General features: G+C 44.3%; 1 protein-coding gene across 1 annotated transcript in view; it reads left to right on the forward strand.

Moving 5' to 3' along the window:
* LOC132403954 (cilia- and flagella-associated protein 54-like) overlaps positions 1 to 23,519 on the forward strand; it is a 460,583-nt gene that overhangs the window by 432,386 nt on the left and 4,678 nt on the right. The window contains exons 68-69 of the mRNA XM_059987831.1: positions 2,550 to 2,718; positions 20,637 to 20,711. Of these exons, the coding sequence (XP_059843814.1) occupies positions 2,550 to 2,718; positions 20,637 to 20,711 (244 nt within the window). The remainder of the gene's footprint in view (positions 1 to 2,549; positions 2,719 to 20,636; positions 20,712 to 23,519) is intronic.

The following is a 23,519-nucleotide window of genomic DNA, read 5'->3' on the forward strand; positions in this document are numbered from 1 at the left end:
AATGGAGACGAATAGATTTTGAACTCAGCTTGGCATCACTGGGAGATTTAGGACGAGGAATGCAATGAGCATGATTGATCACCGAAGGGGAATCCAAAACTTTTGAACCAAACACATCCTTTAGAAATTGAGAAAAATATTCAATGGGATCACCCCTCTCGACGTCTTCAGGAAGCCTGATTATTCACAGGCTCTGTCTCCGAGATCGATTTCCCAGGTCGATAACTTTGGATTTATAACGTTCCAACAATTGAGAGGTCGAAGATAGCTTTTGTTCCAAAGTTTCAAGCAGCTCAATCGAGTTCTGAAATTCTTGCTTCTTGTTGCCTTCACTTTCAACTTGATCAACTTGGAACACTGGAAGCATAGGTCTTGTCTTGTCCCTCCTGCACCAATCACCGCCACTGGGCTATAAACGTGCAGGAGCAGTGTGTGGTTTAGTGCTTTGCTCAAAGACACACATGCTGCCTCAGCTGAGGCTTGAACTAATGACCTTCAGATCTCTAGCCCAAAGCCCTAACACTTGGTCACGCTCCAACTTAGCCCTACAGTTAGTTCTGTCATGCAAAGTACTCATCATTGATCTCCACCTGCCTAATCCTCTCATGCCTTTGTATCTTTACTTCACAAAAACTTTCATTCTCAGCATTAACATTACTAATTTATCCTGCAGTATGCAATAAGTCCAGCTCCATTGCTATTGTGCAACTCACTGATGGGATGGACTGAATATCCAGCAGTGTCTCACAATCATAAAAAAGACAAAGGATGAACAATTACACCTTTGGTTGAACCCAGAGAGGCCACTGCATCTGAGTATGCTGCTGTCATATCAGAAGATCTAGAGTCCAATGACAGTGGAATAAAAGCTGTTGTTGAGCCTGGTGGTGTGTTCCTTCAGGCTTTTGTATGGTCTCCCAATAGGAGAGTGGAGAAGAGAGAATGTCTGGGGTGGGTGAAGTCTTTGATTAAGTGTTTTACTGAGGCAGTGATAAATATAGACAGATGTGTTGATCTGTGTATACAATTCTAGTTTCTTGCAGTCACTTGTAGAGCAGTTGCCATACCAAGATGTTATACATCCAGACAGAAGACTTTTTATGATGCCTTGATAAAAATTAGTAAGAATTGATGGGACATGCTGAATTTCTTTAGCCTCTGAGGAAGTAGAGGTGTTTGTGAGCTCTCCAGGTAACTCTACCTTTGCTTTGTCCCGAGGCACAGCGTAAATGTAAGAAATTAAGGAAATGTGGCTGACAGCTCCATCTACTCTGTCTGAAGGACAGCCAGTGTCAGAAAGGAGGACAATGTTTCAGATGGAGCACACAAAAGTGATGAATTTTCCAGGTTCTGTATGGGAGCTGGAGGTGGCAACTTCATTATGTTTGCTACCAATTATTAACCTGCTCTCATATTTACATCATCCATCTCTCACACCCCGCTTCTGTTTCTGGATATTTATCTCCATCTCAGGATACAAACTATTTACTAACATATTTTATGAGCCCACAACCCCTCCATTGCCAGTGAGGCACAATAGAAACTAGAAAACAACATCTGATTTTTCATTCAAACACTTTGCAACCTCCTGGAATGAAAACGGAACTTTCCAGCTTCAGGTAAACTGCTCTCTCATTGTTTCCCATAATCGTATTGAGGTTCCTTTCTTTCTTTTCTTCAAGTTATCTCACCAACACACTGCCCTAAACACGCTCAATGTGGTGTTTCATCTTGCACCTTGATCTCGCCCCCACTGCAGCTCCTGCTTTTGTAACTCTTCCACTCTCCTGCCATCCTTCGGGAAAAGTCAGCAACATTAACGGGTTTCTGTTTCCACAGATGCCGTCCCTGATTGGCTAAGTTCATCTTACATTTCTATTTCTGTTTCATTCTTCTTTCAAAAACTTATATCCAGGCCAGATATGAGTATATAGATGGATTGAATAGGAGAGATTAGTGGTGAATGGACAAACATGAAGCAAGTATAACCAGATAAGAGGCAGAGGCTTCGTGGAAGTAGAAAATATAATGGAAATGCAAAATTACGAGTTCAAAAAAACTGGTTATGGACATCCCAGAGATTGCCACTTCCTGAATTTAGCAAGTGAAACATGGCAAGTGCTGGGCATTTGGAATTAGCCATTAATAGGCCTGCCAAGCTGGGGACAGTAAAAGTGGATTGCCTGGGACAGCTGGAGAAATATTTTCACTTATGTCTGGAAAATGGAGTGACTCCAAAGCACTGGTATCACCTCAAAAGTTCAAGCAGTTGTATTTTGTAAATATATCATTAATAGGGATCAGTGAACTTCCCAAAGTAATTTTTATTGAAACAAATATTATTGCTGCAGTTTTTGCTAATATTGGAATGTCACTGCCAATCAGCATTTTTTTTTGTGTGAGGTCCTTCCAACCTCATTTGCTCACTCTGCATTGAAGTACTAGGAGTTGGAAATGGGACAGAAAGATGAGTAGACAGTTCAGGTTTCCACAGGTGTGAATTTCTGTATGTTTGGAAACTAAACTTTAATATTTTTTCATTCCTTCAGACTAGTTATGCTGCACAAGAAGCTCTCTGCATTAAGGTCAAAGGCTGATATGTACTTGCAACCCGAACTTAAAACTCCTTTGATGCAGTTTGGCATTCACAGGCTGGGGCAAAGGTATACTCAAACAGAGTCTGGACTCAATATTAGAAAACTACCAACACAGATAGAAGTAAGTTGAAATAGAGATGTTTATAATATTTCTTTTTCATAATTTGTATCAGCTTTATTTTTCAAATGAAAATTTTTGGAAACACTTGTTGCCATTAAGGTAATACTCACATATTCTGAAATTATAACTATTGTGTTCTTTGTAATATCAAGTGTTAGCCTTCCATGAAAGGTATGAATGAAGTACAGTGGTCTGCATTGAAAATGTATGGATATATCTTATCAGTAATACCGGATAAGGGTACAAATACAACTATCACCTGCCAAACAAATACAAGCAAAGAACTTCCTTCTTCTCCTCTTCTAAGACATAGCGCCATGGCAAAATGTTTAGCTTTGGCAGATAAATGGAGCCTAAACTTAAATAAACAAATTGAGCAGGGCAAAGTACAGTTACAGCTCATAGAAACATAGAAAACCTACAGCACAATACAGGCCCTTCAGCCCACAAAGTTGTGCCGAACATGTCCCTACCTCAGAAATTACTAGGCTTACCAATAACCCACTATTTTTCTAAGCTCCATGTACCTATCCAAAAGTCTCTCAAAAGACCCTATCATATCCAACTCCACCACCATTGCCGGCAGCCCATTCCACTCACTCACCACTCTCTGAGTCCAAAACTTACCCCTCACATCTCCTCTGTACCTACTCTCAAGCACTTGAACCTGTGTCCTGTGGCAACCATTTCAGCCCTGGGAAAAAGCCTCTGACTATCCACACGATCAATGCCTTTCCTCCACTATACACCTCTATCAGGTCGCCTTTCATCCTATGTCGCTCCAAGGAGAAAAGGCCGAGTTCACTCAACCTATTCTCATAAGGCATGCTCCCCAATCAAGGCAACATCATTGAAGATCTCCTCTGCACCCTTTCTATGGCTTCCGCAGCCTTCCCATAGTGAGGCGACCAGAACTGAGCACAGTACTCCAAGTGGGGTCTGACCAGAGTCCTATATAGCTGCAACATTACCTCTTGGCTCCTAAATTCAATTCCACAATTGATGAAGGCCAATACACCGTATGCCTTCTTAACCACAGAGTCAACCTGCGCAGCTGCTTTGAGCATCCTATGGATTCGGACCCCAAGATCCCTCTGATCCTCCACACTGCCAAGAGTCTTACCATTAATGCTATATTCTGCCATCATATTTGACCTACCAAAATTAACCACTTCACACTTATCTGGGTTGAACTCCATCTGCCACTTCTCAGTCCAGTTTGGTATCCTATCAATGTCCCACTGTAACCTCTGACAGCCCTCCACACTATCCACAACACCCCCAACCTTTGTGTCATCAGCAAACTTACTAACCCATCCCTCCACTTTCTCATCCAGGTCATTTATAAAAATCACAAAGAGTAAGGGTCCCAGAACAGATCCCTGAGGCACTCCACTGGTGACTGACCCCCATGCAGAATATGACCCATTTACAACCACTCTTTGCCTTCTGTGGGAAGCCAGTTCTGGATCCACAAAGCAACGTCCCTTTGGATCCCATGCCTCCTTACTTTCTCAATAAACCTTGGGTACCTTATCAAATGCCTTGCTGAAATCCATATACACTACATCTACTGCTCTTCCTTCATCAATGTGTTTAGTCACATCCTCAAAAAATTCAATCAGGCTCATAAAGCACAACCTGCCCTTGACAAAGCCATACTGGCTATTCCTAATCATATTAATGCTCTCGAAATGTTCATAAATCCTGCTTCTCAGGATCTTCTCCATCAACTTACCAACCACTGAGGTAAGACTTACTGGTCTATAATTTCCTGGGCTATTTCTATTCCCTTTTTTGAATAAAGGAACAACTTTTGCAACCCTCCAATCCTCTGGAACCTCTCCCACCCCCAGTGATGATGCAAAGATCATCGCCAGAGGCTCAGCAATCTCCTCCCTTGCCTCTCATAGTAGATTGGGGTACATCTCCTCTGGTCCCAGTGACTTATCCAACTTGATGCTTTCTGAAAGCTCCAGCACATCCTATTGTCGTATCTTAGGGCAGCGCTTTACAAAATGTGAAATCCGCTCCCTCATCTCTGTGTTCTGCCTCTCCACACCTCTGCCAATCTCTGTTGAATTTTTGACCTCTTCTTGGCTGTCCTCTCTTGCCTCTCAAGTTCTTCTTCCTCATTTTCTTCCTATACTCCACTGATCACACACCCACGGACCTCCTTTGTTTAAATATTGGCCTTCCTCCTACAAATTCAAGTCTTCTGATCAACGGTGATCTTCCTTCTCCTGTCAGCACCATCAGGGTGTCACCTGACCCACAACCTGGTCTCTCATCATTGTTCTGCACTTCTTCTTCGCCACCAACTGCTTGATCCTCATTTTCACATCTCACTTTCTCTTCTCTGACAATTACATTGTCTTTGTTTTCATTTTCCACTTTCTTTACTGGAACCATTCCTTCTTTGTGGCTTCCATTTATCATGTTCTTATCCCAGGTATCCTCATTTTCACCCACTTGGGTTATTGTTGGGCTGGCCACCTCTGGAAGAAAATTCCTGAGAGCTGGATCAGGACCTGGCTTTCCATCTGGCTGTTCCTGAGGACTAATTCCTTCGTTCCTTTCTTCCATATTATCAGCCCCAATATTCTGGCTCCCTGTTTCTGTATTCAGATTCCCAGTGCTGAATAATCTGCCTGGAAATCCAGATTACTCTCACCTGGACACAGATTACCCATTTTATGTTCTGACTCTCTAAACTCTGGATCTGAGCCTTCAGCTCCGTCTGGGTTATGACTACTAGACCAGAACATCTCCAGCTATCAAGCTCCATTCGCTCAACACTGGGCACCATTCCCCAAACTTCCTGCTGGGCCTTGTCTGCTCCTAGTTCAGCTACCCTGCCAGGGGGTCCTTCGTGGCATTCTTCCTGCAGGTCCACAGGCTGAAGGCAACTGCAGCCCCAACAGCCAACAAGCCGAGGAGTAGCAGTGCAGAGAGTTTATAGCAGTTCATTAGGATGTTCCAAGGGAAAACAGTCAAATTTCAAACAATACTGTCAACACAAAGTAAGAAGGTACTCCCCTCTCGACAGAGAGGAGCACAGATCTTGGACTGTGTCAGTGGACATTTCCTGTTTGGCAGTTATCAAAATATTTAACAGTCCCCAAGAAAAAGAAGCTGCACTGATGACATCACAATCTGCCACTTTATTATCTTGTATGTGACGACAAGAAAATGCAAGATTGTTGTGGAAACAGCTCAGATCGTCAGAGAAACCAGCCCCTCCCCCGTACCTTAAGATGTTCTGATGACATCACAATCTACCTCATTATGATTGTGCACTTTATTGTTTACCTGCACTGCACTCTCTATGGCTGCTACACTTTATCCTGCCTTCTGTTATTGTTTTGCCTTCTTGTACCTCAAAACACATCTGTATGAACAGAATGCAAGAGAAGCTTTTCACTGGATCTGCACTTACATGGGGCTATATTAAACCAATCCCAATACCAAATACTGGTGTTACATACCCTGTAACTGGGTCACTTACCAGTAAAGATAGAGAGGTCCGTTGAAGTCTGATGGTACTATTTTTAACAGTATTTATTGATAAAAATACACACAAATGATGTCAATGCAAACATACAGATAATATACGTCGTCAATACTAAATCTAAAGGCGCGGGTATAATAATAATCATTAAGAAATAGCTCTGTCATTGTCTAGGGGATAATGTATTGTCCGATGGAAATATAAAAGTCACTCAAGTTCATGCAGGCTGCAGCCTTTGGTTGGAGTCGAGAGAGAGTTTAAAACTTGCCCATTCCTTTTATGATGTCAATCCTTCGAGAGTCGTTGGGGCTGATTTCTCCTTTGTTTTAGCTAAAGCCGATCTTCCGTGGTAAGGCCCACCAATTCTGAGGGAAATGGAAAAGGACGCACATGGGCTTTCCACCGGCTGTCGCTATTACACTATTACGAGATTTCTAGCGTTTCTTCTGGTGCGTCTGAAGGGGCTGTTCCCCAGACCCTCTTTTATCCTGACTCACAGGGTCTCAGATGTCAATCAGGGTGGAGGGATGCCTCCCTTCAACCAGCCCACTTTTGGTCATTCCCTGAGGGCTTCAAATAAATAGCACAGTACTCAATACACAATTCCCGCCGTTTCCCGTCTTTGTATCGCTGAGGGGCCAGGACATTCCAAACGTCTCTCTCTCATTTCCTGGGTCTCCTGACCTGGATTAATAGCGATCTTGCGATTCTCAAAAAGGAGGGGGCTACTTTGGGACCCTTCGGCCCCTCAGATTTGGGTACAGGCGTAACACTGGAAATAAAGAAAAGCCTGAGGCCTGTTGCATGAAAGGTAGGTGTCCATTTTAATACAGATTTGGTTATTTTGTGCCCAATGTCCCCATCACTTCCTGTGTGCAGCTCAACCCCACACTCTCTCAACCATGAAACTGAGCCTGAGACAGTGCCGATATTTGAAGACCCTGTATTACTGGAGACACAAGAGAGAGCAGATTGGGGTCATAGTGTTATCCCACACACAAACAAGCCCTCAGGTCCAAATGGTCCATGCAGACCTAGATGCCCACCAAAGCTCATCTCATTTGCCTGCATTCGGACCACATCCCTCTAATCCTTTTCAAACCAAGTTCCTGTCCAAGTGTCTTTAAATATGATGGTATGCACCTCCATCACTTCCTCAGGCAACTTGATTGAAATAGAAACATAGAAAACCTACAGCACAATACAGGCCCTTCAGCCCACAAAGCTGTGCCAAACATGTCCTTACCTTAGAACTACCTAGGCTTACCCATACCCCTCTATTGTTCCAAGCCCCATGTATCTGTCCAGGAGTCTCTTAAAAGACCCTATCATTTCCACCACCACTGCTGCTGGCAGGCCATTAGACACACTCACCACTCTCGATGTAAAACACTTACCCCTGACATCTCCCCTCTACCTACTTCCAAGTGCCTTAAAACTGTGCCACTCATGGTAGCCATTTCAGCCCTGGGAAAAATCCTCCGACTATCCACACAAACAATGCCTCTCATCATCTTATACACCTCTATCAGGTCGTCTCTCATCCTCCATCGCTCCAAGGAGAAAAGGCCAAGTTCACTCAACCTATTCTCATAAGGTATGCTCCCCAATCCAGGCAACATCCTCATAAATCTCCTCTGCACGCTTTCTATGGTTCCCACACCCTTCCTGTAATGAGGTGACCAGAACTGAGCACAGTACTCCAAGTGGGGTCTGACCAGAGTCCTGTAGAGCTGCAACATTATCTCTCAGCTCCTAAATTCAATTCCACAATTGATGAAGGCCGGTACACTGTACGCCTTCTTAACCACAGAGTCAACCTGTGAAGCAGCTTTGAGTTTCCTATGGACTCGGACCCTAGGATCCCTCTGATCCTCCACCCTGCCAAGAGTCTTACCATTAATACTACATTCTGCCATCATATTTGACCTACCAAAATGAACCACCTCACACCTATCTGGGTTGAACTCCATCTGCCACTTCTCAGCCCAGTTTTGCATCCTATTGATGTCCAGCTGTAACCTCTGACAGCCCTCCACACTATCCACAACACCCCCAAACTTTGTCATCAGCAAATTTACTAAACCATCCCTCCACTTCCTCATCCAGATCATTTATAAAAATCACAAAAAGTAGGGGTCCCAGAACAGATCCCTGAGGCACACCACTGGTCACCGGCCTCCATGCAGAATATGACCCGTCCACAATCATGCTCTGCCTTCTGTGGGCAAGCCAGTTCTGGATCCACAAAGCAAGATCTCCTTGGATCCAATGCCTCCTTACTTTCTCAATAAGCCTTGCATGGGGTACCTTATCAAATGCCTTGCTAAAATCCATATGCACTACATCTACAGCTCTACCTTCATCAAAAAATGCAATCAGACTCATAAGGCATGGCCTGTCTTTGACAAAGCCATGTTGACTAATCCTAATCATATTATGCCTCTCCAAATGTTCATAAATCCTGTCACTATAAGACTCACTGGTCTATAATTTCCTGGGCTATCTCTACTCCCTTTCTTGAATAAGGGAACAATATCCGCAACCCTCCAATCTTCCGGAACCTCTCCTGTCCCCATTAATGATGCGAAGATCATTGCCAGAAGCTCAGCAATCTCTTCCCTTGCTTCTCACAGTATCTTGGGGTACATACCATCCAGTCCCGGCGACTTATCCAACTTGATGCTTTCCAAAAGCTCCAGCACATCCTCTTTCTTAATATCTACATGCTCAAGCTTTTCAGTCTGCTGCAAGTCATCCCTACAATCCTTTTCCGTAGTGAATACTGAAGCAAAGTGTTCATTGAGTACCTCTGGTATCTTCTCCAGTTCCATACACACTTTCCACTGTCCCACTTGATTAGTGCTATTCTCTCACGCCTTATCCTCTTGTTCTTCATATACTTGTAGAATGCTTTGGGGTTTTCTTTAATCCTCTCTGCCAAAGCCTTCTCATGGCCCCTTCTGGCTCCTCTAATTTCATTCTTAAGCTCATTCCTGCTAGTCTTACAATCTTCTAGATCTCTATCATAACCAAGTTTTTTGAACCTTTCATAAGGTCTTCTTTTCTTCTTGACTAGATTTACAACAACCTTAATACACCATGGTTCCTGTACCCTACCATCGTTTCCCTGTCTCATTGGAACATACCTATGCAGAACCCTATGCAAATATCCGCTGAACTTTTGCCACATTTCTTCTGAACATTTCCCTAAGAACATGTTTCCAATTTATACTTCCAAGTTCCTGCTTGATAACCTCTTATTTCCCCTTACTCCAGTTAAAGAAGTTTCTCTAATTTGTCTGTTCCTAGCCCTCTCCAGTGCTATGGTAATTGTGAATGGTAAACGTGATGAGTTTATTTCCAACAACCATTCCATGCGTGTCTTTCTTCTCTTGAGTGGTCTCAGTGGTCATTTTATTGTCGGTTTTTGTAAATGAAACTGCAGAGGTGTTTTATGTTTGAGGAAACTGCCACTTCTCCTTTCTTGTCAACCAAACACAGGACATACTTCATGTCATTATGTCATCACGTCAGATCAGCCTCTTATCGTGAACCCCAACTCAATGTGAGTGGTTGTGAATTATGCCTATGTTGCACCTCTTACATTATCCTACACAGTCCCCCCACCAGAATTCACCAAAATCGGCATTGTGAGCCTGTCTAGTTTCCCCTCCTATCTATGATTAATGTCTTTTCTCCCCATTCCAAAACAGAACAAGCCATCGTAAACGGGTCCAAGGGGATATTGGTGTGTATCCTGGTGGAGAAAAATGAACAAGATGGAGTGTAGGTCAACAGGAACCCAAGAATTCTGTATTTCACAATGGGAGGGAGGAATAATGCAAAGGGATTGAATTTACTAAGGAGGGTGGAACACGGCTGAGAGGCTGACCAGGCGGTCGTGGCATCACATGAAATCACCTGACCTCATAACAACTGCCCAGAAACCAACTCAGCTACAGACAACTGCAGGTCCTCCTTTGGACCCATGAACCCCAGCAACACCCATGGGTGACGATCATACCATTACTCATCCATCAGGGAAGCCCTCCAGCAGCCTTAAGGGAGCGGTGAAACCACTCACATTGGATATCACATTATGCTGTGATGATGGAGCCTAACACCAGGGGTCTGGTATGGATTGGGGACCACAGTCAGAGGATGTATCAGATGGGGTGCCAAACAAAGCAACCAAGGCACTATTGAAAGCCCGAGCCATGTCTGTAAATTGAATTGAATTGATTTTATTACTTCCATACTTCAAATCCAGGAGTAAAAATCTTTATGTTACATCTCCGTTCCAATGTGCAGTTATAGTAATTACAGGTCAGTCAATATAACATAGAAATACGACATCAATTCATCAGTCTGATGGCCTGGTGGAAGAAGCTGTCCCGGAGCCTGTTGGTCCTGGCTTTTATGCTGCAGTACCATTTCCTGGATGGTAGCAACTGGAACTGTTTCTGGTTGGTGTGACTCAGGTCCCCAATGATCTTTCGGGACCTTTTTACACACCTGTCTTTGTAAATGTCCTGAGTCGTGGGAAGTTCACATCTAGAGATGTGCTGGGTTGTTCGCATCACTCTCTGCAGAGTCCTGCAATTGAGGGAAGTACAGTTCCCATACCAGGCAGTAACGCAGCCAGTCAGGATGCTCTCGACCGTGTCCCTGTAGAAAGTTCTTGGAATTTGGGGAGGGGGGGGGGAGGAGGGCATACCAAACCTCTTCAATTGTCTGAGGTGAAAGACAGTTGCTTTTTTCACCATACAGCTGCTATGTACAGACCATGTTAGATCCTCTTGTTTATGCCGAAGAATTTAAAGCTGTTCATCCTCTCAACCCCAGATCCATTGATGTCTATCAGGATTAGCCTGTCTCTATTCCTCCTTTGTTTTTGCAACGTTGAGGGAGAGGTTATTTTCTTGACACCACTGTGTAGGGTGATGATATTCCTCTCTGTAGGCTGCCTCGTTATTATTTGAGATCGGGCCAATCAGTATAGTGTCATCAGCAAATTTAATTAGCAGATTAGAGCTGTGGGTGGCGACACAGTCATGGGTATAAAATGAGTAAAGGAGGGTGGCCATCTTCGTTGTGAGAGGAATGACCTCTGGCCACCTGGTGGTACATTTCTTCATGGTAGGGAGGTGTGTGAAACCATGCGAGGGGGAAGAGGACCATCTAGCTCTACATTAAAATGGTCAGGGGTCTCAAAAGGTACCAGTGTGGCCCAAACGTGATGGTTAACTTTCACCCGCTGGTACTCAACCACACACGTCCTTTCTAAGCCTGTGCCACACTAACTTGAGTGCAGCCAGTTTCTGTGAGGCGTTCCGGCCCAGAGGCTGTGAATGGAGTTAATAACAGTACACTTCCAGTTTGTGGGCATTATGTGGCATGGACCATCACACAGGAGAGAAACCACAACTTCCCCAAAGTCAATATCTGCCAACTGCAGGCCCGTGACTGCTGTTTGGTAAGCCTAGGCTTCAGGGTCTCTCACTTGATCTGATGCCATGCTGGCATAGTCAACCCCAATGTGGATGGCCTCAATGGCTGGCTGGGAGATGCAACCAGTCACAGCATTATTGTTCCCCTGAATGTGTTGTCTGTCAGGTGCAAACTCTGATATGGAAGCCAGGTGGTATTGCTGCATGCAGACCAAGAGTCTGATAATTTGGCCATCGCATGCATGAGAGGTTCGTGGTCAACAAACACTGTGAAATGGCAGCCCTCTAGAAGAAAATGAAAATGGCGGACAGCCAGTGTGGCAATGCAGGCCATGCAGCCACTGGAGACTGTGTGGCGATGAGAGGGAAGAGGTGGCTGCATATCGCAGTGGGGAGAACAGAGTACGAGGTATGGCTAGCCAATATCTGGGATTTGTGCATCATTGGCCTGGACCTTCCATCCTGCTGGGGAGGCCCGTGTGGATGAGCTGGGGATCACACTCCTCAGTACCCGACTGTTCACGGTGTAAGACCTATGCTGCTTGGTCCTACTGAAATGCAAAACCTCACAAAAATCTATCTACCTTAAAATCTCTGCACTTGCCTCCTGTCAGGTCTGAGGGAATACCTTGTCAGCACCTAGGGATTTATCCCCCGACTTGTCTCAGGGTAGCAAACACCTCTTCCTCTGTAATCTGTATAGGGTCCATGAGTTGATGCTGCTTCGCCTCACTTCTACAGACTTTGTATCAGCCTCCCGAGGAAATACAGATGCACAGAATTCATTTCAGATCTTCCACATCTGCTTTGGCTCCACACATGGATAACCATTCTGGTCTTCCAGAGAACTAATTTTGCCCCTTGCAATCCTTTTGCCCTTCACTTATCTGTAGAATTCCTTAGGATTCTCCTTCACCTTGTCTGCTAGAGGATCTTCATGCCTTCTTTTAGCCTTCCTGATTTCTTTCTGCAGTGTTCACTTGCATTTCTTGTGCACCATAAGCACTTTGTTTGACCCTGCTTTCCTTTGCCTGTTAGGCACCTCCTTTTTTAATCTTAACCAGGGCCTCAATGTCCCTTGAAAATCAAGGTTCCCTACCCCGGTTGTTTTTACCTTTTATTCTGACAGGCACATACAAGCTTTGTACTCTCAAAATGTCATTTTTGAAGGCCTCATTTAGAAGAACTCACCAAGTAGGCCAAAAGATTAGTTTATCAGGAACTCTGTTAAATACAGAAGATATACAGCTTGATCAACATATCTGGCAAGCATCTATTGTCAAGTTAAGTCAAGTAACTTTTATTGTCATTTTGACCATAAATGCTGGTACAGTACATAGTAAAAATGAGACGTTTTTTCAGGACCATGGTGTTTCATGACACAGTACAAAACCTAGACTGAAATACATAAACAACAACACAGAAAAAAAACTACACTAGACTGCAGACCTGCCCAGGACTGCATAAAGTGCACAAAACGGTGCAGGCATTACAATAAATAATAAACAAGACAATAGGGCAGTAAGGTGTCAGTCCAGGTTCTGGGTATTGAGGAGTCTGATAGCTTGGGGGAAGAAACTGTTACATAGTCTGGTTGTGAGATCCTGAATGCTTCGGTGCCCTTTCTCAGACGGTAGAAGGGAGAAGAGTTTGTATGAGGGGGTGTGTGGGGTCCTTCATAATGCTGTTTGCTTTGCAGATGCAGCGTGTAGTGTAAATGTCTGTAATGGTGGGAAGAGAAACCCCAATGATCTTTGCAGCTGACCTCACTATCCGCTGCAGGGTCTTGCGATCTGCAATGGTGCAGTTTCCGAACCAGGCAGTGATGCAGCTACTCAGGATACTCTCAATACAACCCCTGTAGAATATGATGAGAATGGGGGGGTGAGAGATGGACTTTCCTCAGCCTTCGCAGAAAGTAGAGACGCTGCTGGGCTTTCTTTGCTATGGAGCTGGTGTTGAGGAAACAGATGAGATTCTCCACCATGTGAACACCAAGAAATTTGGTGCTCTTAACGATTTCTGCTGAGGAGCCATCGATGTTCAGCGGGGAGTGGTCGCTCCGTGCCCTCCTGAAGTCAACAACCATCTCTTTTGTTTTGTTCAAAATTGTCTCTGCCACTCTGTGTTTAGGTCAGGCATCCTCTACATTTCCTGACAGGTATCGTGACCCAGCAGAGTTTGCTTGCCTAAAGGATGTTGCCCTTCGACATGAGCACACAATCTGGAAGCAGCAGGAAACCATTGATCAGTGGTTTGCCACTGTCAACCAATTCACCGTCTTGATACAGCAACAACACACCAGTCAACTTCCTCTCTTTGGAACCTTGGATTCTGGAGACAAACACTTGGATAGATCCCCCAACTCAATGCCCAACATCCTGTCCCATTGTGTCCAACACTTCAAGCTCTATATGTTACAGACCATCCCAAGAATGCCTTCGTCATTTCTCTCTCGACTGGGCAAGCTATGACTTGGACCGCCGCTAACTGGGACAATAAAAACACCATTTGCAATAAATGAGGAATTCATTGCTGAGATATGTTGGGTTTTTGACGATCTGGGTAGTGGAAGGGGGGCAGTGGATGGAGTCAGGTCTCATGCTCAGTCCTGGATGACACTGTAGAATTCAGGACCCTCTCAGCAGAATGTGGCTGGAATGCAGGAGTACTGCTGGCCCATTACCATCGCCACCTCTTGGAGTGTTTGAAAAGTGAGCTGTCTACCCAGGAGGTGCTCACCAACCTTGAAAGCCTCATCACTCTAGCCCTCCAAATTGACAAGTGTCTCATATAACGATCCTCCAGAACATCAGCTGGATCCCCAGTTCTATTTCAGGTTGCAGGACCCTCATCATCAACATTGATCACCATGGACTCAACAAAATCACCATTAAGAACTGCTACCCTCTCTCCTTGATAGATCCGCAGGGCCCAGATCTTCACCAAACTGGTTGTACAGAACGTACACAACTTGATCCGCATCTGCCAGGGGCTGAGTGGAAGACAGCATACGTAACACTCACTGGCCACTATAAATGGTGACGCCTGTCAGATTTTCCAACAGTCCAAATGTTTTCCAAGTCTTTATTAACAAGATCATCTGAGACTTGCTACAGAGATATGTGTTCGTGTACATCAAAGACATCCTCATCTTCTACAAGGACCCCAAGAGATCAACTGGCATGTCTGATCAGTCTTTCAGTGTTGAAAACTAATTGCACTGCAAGTTAGAAAAATGCCACTTCCACACCCCAGTCATTTCCTTCCTGGGTTAAGTCCTTTCACCCCAAGGTGCAACCATGAACCATCATTGGATGGCCCCAAATGTGCTCCTTTAAACAGCTACAGCGCTTTCTGGACTTCTTCACCATTTCACCTGAAACTACAGCCAAACCGTTGCTCCTCTTTCCTCCCTCACCAAGACATGGACTATATTTTTGAGCAGCTCAAGAGATGCTTCACCACTTCTTCCTTTTGTGGTAGAGGTGGACACATCTGATATGATACCAGGGCCATCCTCTCCCAGCAAGGTCTAGACACACTTGTGCCTTCCTCTCACCCAAGTTCAACTCTACACTGTTCTATTATTGAATAGGAGACAAAAAATTACTCGCCATCAAATGCACCTTGAAAGAATAGAAACATTGGCTGATGGGCAACACCAAGCCTTTCCTCATCTGGACTGACCACCAGAACCTCATATCCATACAAGTCCACCCACATCAGGCTCGCTGAGCCCTCTTCTTTGAGCAATTCAACTTTACCATCTCCTACCAACCTGGCTCCAAGAACACTAAGGCAGATGCCCTATCATGACAGATGGATGAGATCATACTATCATTCCATGCTTCCAGACCCTTGCCCCGATCGTCTGGGACCTTGAGAATCAGATCTGTCAGGCCCTATAGCATGAGCCTACTCTAACTGATACACCAGACAGCTGCATGTAAGTGCCGGTGACCATGCACTGAGGCACTTCAGTGGGCCCACTCCTCAGACCACCACTGGATTTTCTGCGACTCTATTTCTGGTGGCCCACCATGATTGCAGATGCATGTCAGTTCGTCGCAGCCTGCCCTCAACGTGTCCAGTCCACTTCCTCCAACCAGAGGCTCCTGCGCTCCTGTGGCTCCTGTCAGTCCCTCAACGTCACACATCATTATGACTTTTATCACAGATTTGCCACCTTCCAATGGAGCCACTGTGATCATGAGAATTGTGAACTGGTTCTCCAAATTTGTCCACATCATTGCTCTCCCCAAATTTGGGTCAGCTACTGAGATGGAGGACCAACATATGGTTCCCCAACGTATACAGTAGTTCACCTCCACAGCCTCTCTCTGGATATTATGTTGGCCCACAATTCATCTCCCATCTCTTGGAAACCTTCTGTTCCCTCCTCCGCATCTCAGTGAGTTTGTCTTGTGGCCATTATCTACAGACCAATGGACAATCAGAAAGAAGTTCTTACAGTGTTTTGCTGCCTCTAATGCTTCCACAAAGAAATATCTGCTGTGGACCAAGTTGTCCCACAACCTACACACCTCTCTGGCATGTCACCCTTTGAAGTGCTTCATGGCTACCAAACCCCATTGTTCCCCATGGTGGAGGTCCCATCCAGGAGTGACTTGATTTGCTGTTGCCAGAATGCTTGTCCTAGCCTACTGCTGCCAGGCTAACTGCTATCAGCACCCAGCAAAACTACTCTAGCCTGTGGACCGTGTCTGGGCCACCCAAGATATGCCCCTGTGCACAAACTCCTACAAGCTCTCACTCCAGTTCATTGGTCCCTTTAAGATTAGCGATTACAACAATCCAGTCAAATACAGTCTCCATCTGCCTCCATCCCTCAGGATCAACTTACTTTCCATTTGTCCTGCCTCAAGCCCATTGTCTTCAGACCACTCAACCCACCCAAACCTGCACTTCTGGAAATCAGGATGGTGGTAGGTGGATTCATGTCATCATGGACAGGGTGTGCAGTATATAGTCCACTGGGAAGGGTATGGGCAGGGAGGAGAGAGCTTGGGTGTTGTCCAGTTATTACCTTGGATCCATCGCTAATCAAGGTGTTCCAAAGGGCCTATCAAGATCATTCTAGGCTGTCAGGGGATGGCCGGGGGAGGGGAAGGCGGAATCTTATCATTATCAACCAGTTACTCCTAGCCTTCAGTTACCTTGTTGCTTTATCTGTTCTCTCTTGTTTTGTGGTCCCACAAGGCTTGTTATTTTGCAGTTTATTATTAAAACTATTGCTCACTGCTAAATTGTCCCTGTTGCTTGGCATTTGGATCAAGCCCTCTCTACAATTCCTGGCACAGGCAACAGCAGTAATGCTGCATTTCACCAAGGAGGATCATTTCCTCTAATTGCCCAGCAAATTTTTCCCATTTCTGAGTTCAGAACAAAGTGTTTGCTTTGGGAACTGATGCCTACATGCATAATGAGCTAACTGGGTCTAACTAGAGCCTGATTGCTGGTGATTTTGGCCTATGTTTAGAGACTAATGCTTTCTAATTCCTCAGGCTAATTTAGAGTCTTTTACGGACACAGCATTCCAAACAAAAAACAATGTGGTTGAGAGTCCTATCAAATGTTGTGGAGTTGCAAATCTACAACTTCCTGAAAGTGTAACACAAATAGATAGAACATAGAAATCTACAGTACATTACAGGCCCTTCAGCCCACAATGTTGTGCCAACCATGTAACTTACTCTAGAAACTGCCTAGTATTCCCCTAGCAGGGGTCAGCAACCTTTACCACTGAAAGAGCCACTTGGACCTGTTTCCCACAGAAAAGAAAACACTGGGAGCCGCAAAACCCGTTTGACATTTAAAATGAAATAACACTGCATACAACATTTTGTTTTGCCTTTATGCTATGTATAAACAAACTATAATGTGTTGCATTTATGAAATTGATGAACTCCTGCAGAGAAAACGAAATTACATTTCTGCATGCAACAAAAACATTTTGAACTCCGAAAAAAAGACGTTTAGTTGAAGGTTACTTTTAAGTAAAATACTCAACGTCTATTTGAGTCCTTCTTGTATTTATGAAAAACGCCAAACTTAAATTTGCCGCCAGCAGCAAACCAAAAATAACGTCAGCCAGCTGTCAACCTGAAAAATAAAAGGACTATTTCACTGAACAATGAAAACATATGAATATACGTAAAATAATAGGCAATTAAAATATTTATCATACTTGGTCAGGTTGACTCACACCTGACAATGCAGTCGTATTCAGTAGGGATGGATCGATGCTTAGGGGAGTGACCGGGAAGGATAATGTGTTTTTTTCCTCTCTGAACTCACAGAAGCGTTTCCCAAACGATGTTTGCATTGCGATGATTGCAGAATGTAAATACTCCGAATTTATCATGTCGTGACCTTGTTTGAACTCTCTCAAATTGGGGAAGTGAGACAATGTGCCTTTCTGTAAATCTCTGGCAAGCACTGTCAACTTGCGCTCGAATGCCAAAACATCCTCCAACATGTGCAGGGCTGTACGTCCTTACCCCTGAAGAGCTGTGTTCAGCGTGTTCAGGTGCGCTGTCATGTCTACCATGAAGTGTAGCTTTTCCAGCCACTCTGGCTGTTCCAGCTCAGGAAAGGTGAGCCCTTTGCTGCCCAGGAAAGTTTTCACTTCTTCCAGACACGCGACAAAGCGTTTCAGCACCTCCCCTCTGGACAGCCAGCGATAAAAACACGTTGTAGCGGTGTGCTACACGCAGTCAGTAAACTGCAGTCAAAGATAGCTTTATTCGAACTAAACAGCCTTGCTTTTAAGCCTCCCTCAACCCGCCCCCCCCCCATGGGCGCAGATGCTGCAAAAGGCACGTACTCACAAACCCCCGTAGGCTATCTCCCTTAGCCTGAACGCTGGATGTGTCAGGAAATGGGTCGCCACAACGTCTTATTTAGATTGTACAAGATCACCATAATCTTCAAATTTAGAATTACATTTCAAAAACTAACAAACTAACATAAAATACATTTTAATTAAATACTGACCAATTATTTCCCAAAGCAACAGGGAGCCGCAGCACAGACGTAAAAGAGCCACATGTGGCTCCGGAGCCGCGGGTCGCCGACCCCCGCCCTAGCTCATAGCCCTTGATTTTTCTAAGCTCCATGTACCAGTTTAAGAGGCTCTTAAAAGACCCTATTGTATCCGCTTCCACCACTGCTGGCTGCAGTGCATTCCACGCACCTACCACTCTCTGTGAAAAACTTACCTCTGACATCCCCTCGGTACCCATTTCCAAGCACCTTAAAAATATGCCCCCTCGTGTTAACCATTTCATCCCTGGGAAAAAACCTCTGGCTATCCACACGATCAACGCCTCTCATCATTTCATACATCTTATACAGATAGGGTAATGAACAGCTTATTTACCTTCATTGGCCAAGGTACTGAATGTAATTGAGTTGGAACTTCATTGGTTAGACTGAATATTGTTAACAGTTCTGGACACCACACTACACGAAGGATGTGGTAGCAATTTAGAGAGTGCATAAGAGATTCACCAGGATTTTGCTTCTTTAAGAAGGGAGGGAGGCAGAAGAAAGGAAATTATAGGCAAGTTAGCCTGACTTCAGTAGTTGGAAGAGTTCAATTTTAAGGATGAGATTTTGGGGTACTTGGAGGCTCGTGATAAAATAAGCCAAAGCCATGGATTCCTTCAGGGAAAATTTTGCCCGACCAATCTGTTGGAATTCTTTGAGGAACTAACAAGCAGGATAGTCGAAGGAGAGTCAGTGGATGATGTTTACTTGGATTTTCAGAAGGTCTTTGACAAGGTGCCTGGCAGGAGTCAGAGTGAGAACAAAGGGGACCTATTCTGGTTGACTACTAATGACTAGTGGTGTTCTGCAGCGGTCAGTATTGGGACCGCCTCTTTTCATACTATGTGTCAATGAGGTGGAAGTCAGAATTGATGGCCTTGCAGCCAAGGTTGCAGATGATACAAAAATAGGTGGAGGGGCAGGAAGCGTTGAGGAAGAAAGGAGTCTGCAGAAGGACTTAAACAGATTAGGAGAATAGGCAAGGAAGTGGAAGAAGATGGAATATAGCATAGTGAATGTATGGTCATGGACCTTGGTAGAAGGAATAAAGATGTAGACAATTTTCTAAACAGGAAGAAAATTCAAAAATCAGATGTGCAAAGGGACTTGAGGGTCCTTGTGCAGGATTGTCCAAAGTTTACTTGCAGGTTGGAAGGAAGGCAAATGCAACGTTAGCATTTGTTTCAAAAGGTCTGGAATATAAAAGCAAGGATGTAATGCTGGGGCTTTATAAAGTCAGACTGCAGTTGGAATATTATGGGCAGTTTAGGCCTCCTTATCTAACAAAAAAATGAACTGACATTGGTCCAGAGAAGGTTCATGAAAATGATTCTGAGAATGAAAGGGTTAATATATGAGGAGCATTTGATGACTCTAGGTCTGTACTTGCTGGAGTTCAGAAGAATGAGGGGAGAAATCTCATTGAAACCCATCAAATGTTGGAAGGCCTAGATAGAGTAGATGTGGAGAGGATGCTTCCTATAGTGGGGGAGTCTAGGACCCATGGGTACAGCCTCAGAATAGAGAAACAGCTATTTAGAACAGAGATGAGGAGGAATTTCTTTAGCCAGAGGTACTGAACCTGTGGAATTCAATGCCACAGATAACTGTAAAGGCAAAGTTATTGCATATATTTAAATCAGAGATTGATACAGGGAGAAGGTAGGAGAATGGTGTTGAGAGGAATCAATTAGCCATGATGGACTGGCAGAGCAGACTCAGTGGGTCAAATGCCCTAATTAACTCCTTCGGTCTGTTTTATGTTCTTAAAGATTTATCCTTTTCCATAATCACATCACTGAAGTTATTAGAATTTAATGTCACTTGGCATAGAAAAATTAATATTCTATCAATTCTAACTGTTTAAATCTATTTTACAGGAGATGGTTATAAACTTATGTAGAGAAATAAAGGAACTGTTTCTTTCTGGATCAGTCGTCAAACCAGAAGCAGAGGTACAGCCCAATCACAAACAAGAGAAAATCTGCAGATGCTGGACATTGGAGCAACACACACAAAATGCTGGATGAACTCAGTAAAAAGTGCAGTTGACATTTTGGACCAAGCCATGATGAAGAGTCTTGGCCCAAAATGTCGGCTGTACTCATTTCCTTAGATGCTGTCTGGCCTACTGAGTTCCTCCAGCATTTTGTGTGTGTTGCAGAGGTATAGTCACTGATCAAGCATTTGTATTTTTGTTTCTTTCCTCATGTTCATGTTCATAATGTTTATCTCTCACACCCCAGCTTCTCTCTGACTTCATTAGGCAAGTTTGTAAGCTAGGTAATTAGGTAACCATTCTCCTCTGATTCCCCCAACATTTTTGCTTTGCTTCAGTATTCACAAGTGAAAAGGATCTTGATCAGGATGAGGTCAAAGAGTGGGCCTGTGTGCTGGACAATGTGGAGATTAGGGAAGAAGAAGTGCTGGATCTTCTTAAAAACATTAAGATTGATAAATCCCCAGGGCCAGATATGAAACACCCCAGGTTGTTGTGGGAGGTGAGAGAAGAGATCACAGGAGCATTAGTTATGATGTTTGAATCCTCTTTGGCTGCAGGGGAAGTGCCGGAGGACTGGAGAATGGCAAATGTAGTTCCCTTGTTTAAAAAAGGTAATAGGGAGAAACCTGGGAACAATAGACCGGTGAGTCTTACGTCAGTGGTATGCAAACTACTGGAAAGGATTCTTAAGGATAGGATCGATGAGCATTTGGAGAAGTACAGTCTACTCAAGGATAGTCAACATGGCTTTGTGAAGGGAAGATCATGCCTCACAAGCTTGATTGAGTTTTTTTGAAGAGGTAACAAACGAAATTGATGAGAGTAGGGCAGTGGATGTGGTCTACATGGACTTTAGCAAAGCATTTGACAAGGTCCCTCATGAGAGACTCATCCAGAAAGTCATGAGGCATGGCTGTTTGGATAAAAATTTGGCTTAAAGGAAGAAACCAGAGGGTAGTTGTGGAAGGAAAGTATTCTGCCTGGAGGTTGGTGACTAGTGGAGTGCCGCAGGGATCTGTCCTGGGACCCCTGGTATTTGTGATTTTTATAAATGACCTGGATGTAGAGGTGGAAGGATGGGTGAGTAAGTTTGTGGATGACACGAAGATTGGAAGAGTTATGGATAGAGCTGTAGGTTGTCGAAGGTTACAAGAGGATGTAGACAGGCTGCAGAGTTGGGCAGAAAAATGGCAGATGGAGTTCAAACTGGACAAATGAGAGGTGATGCATTTTGGAAGGACAAACCAGAAGACTGAGTACAGGATTAACGGTCAGTTACTTAAGAGTGTGGATGAACAGAGGGACCTTGGGGTTCAAATCCATACATCCCTCAAGGTTGCTGCACAGGTTGATAGGGTAGTTAAGAAGGCCTATGGGATGGTAGACTTCAATTACAGGGGGGTTGAGTTCAAGAGTAGAGAGGTCACGTTGCAACTCTACAAATCTCTGGTGAGACCGCACTTAGAGTATTGTGTTCAATTCTGGTCACCTCATTATAGGAAGGATGTGGAAGCTATGGAGAGGGTGCAGAGGTGATTTACCAAGATGTTGCCTGGATTGGAGAACAAGTCATGTGAAGCAAGGTTAGCAGAGCTGGGACTTTTCTCTTTGGAGCATAGAAGAATGAGAGGGGACTTGATAGAGGTCTACAAGATTATGAGAGGCATAGGTAGGGTGAGTAGTCAGTACCTGTTTCCCAGGGCACCAATAGCAAACACCAGAGGGCATATGTACAAAATTAAGGGAGGGAAGTTTAGGGGAAACATCAGGGGTAAGTTTTTTACACAGAGGGTTGTGAGTGCCTGGAATGACTTGCCAGGGCTGGTGGTGGAGGCTAAAACGTTAGGGGTATTTAAGAGCCTCTTGGACAGGCACATGGATGAAAGAAAAATAGAGGGTTATGGGGTAGTGTGAGTTTAGTACTTTTTTTTAAGGATTATATGGGTTGGCACAACATGGAGGGCTGAAGGGCCTGTACTGTGCTGTAGTGTTCTATGGTTCTATTTGTTTTCTGTTATCCTACTGACCCTTCTCTTTCCCCTCCCCCGTTCTCTCCCTGAGCCCAACAGATGTAAAACTTTATACCAGCCCAAAATAAAGCCTTTTAGATGTGAGCTAAGTCTCCTAGGAACCTAGCACATAACTGCAGCATTAGTGTCTACCCTGCTCAGTCACAAATTGTGGGAGCACTATCAGTCCCAGGAAGGTGAATGGAGTAGACAAAAGGGAGGGTGCCAATATCAATGCAACTGGGAAAAAGAGGAGCACTTGTGTACTCCCAGATACATTTGGAGGGGTTTTAAAAGTCTGGAACTCTTGCCATTCATTGGCAGCTGATGCTTTCTCTGCAAATGCTGATAAAGCATTATAAGTGGAATTATTATTCCATTCTTAAGGTTCTAGTCACGCTGTTTAAGGCACATAGTAACCAATTCCTCAGGCATGTAAATAAATCAGGTAAAGATCAAAGAAAATTAAGTGACAGAGCACTATGAACACCTCAGTACGTAACATTTTCCCAGTGTCAGAGTCATAGATCAGTAAAACACAGAAATGGGTGCTTCAGCCCATTTAGTCTGTGCTGAACTATTATTCTGCCTAATCCTGTCAACCATCACCTGAACCATAGACTTCCATACCCTCCTCATCCATGTACTTATCAAACTTAAATATTGAAATCAAATCCACATCCAAAATTTCCATGGGCATCTCATTTCACACACCACTTTCTGAGTGAAGAAAATTGCCCTCTGGTTCCTCT

The sequence above is a fragment of the Hypanus sabinus genome, chromosome 13, assembly GCF_030144855.1.
Source record: "Hypanus sabinus isolate sHypSab1 chromosome 13, sHypSab1.hap1, whole genome shotgun sequence".
Lineage (NCBI taxonomy): Eukaryota > Metazoa > Chordata > Chondrichthyes > Myliobatiformes > Dasyatidae > Hypanus > Hypanus sabinus.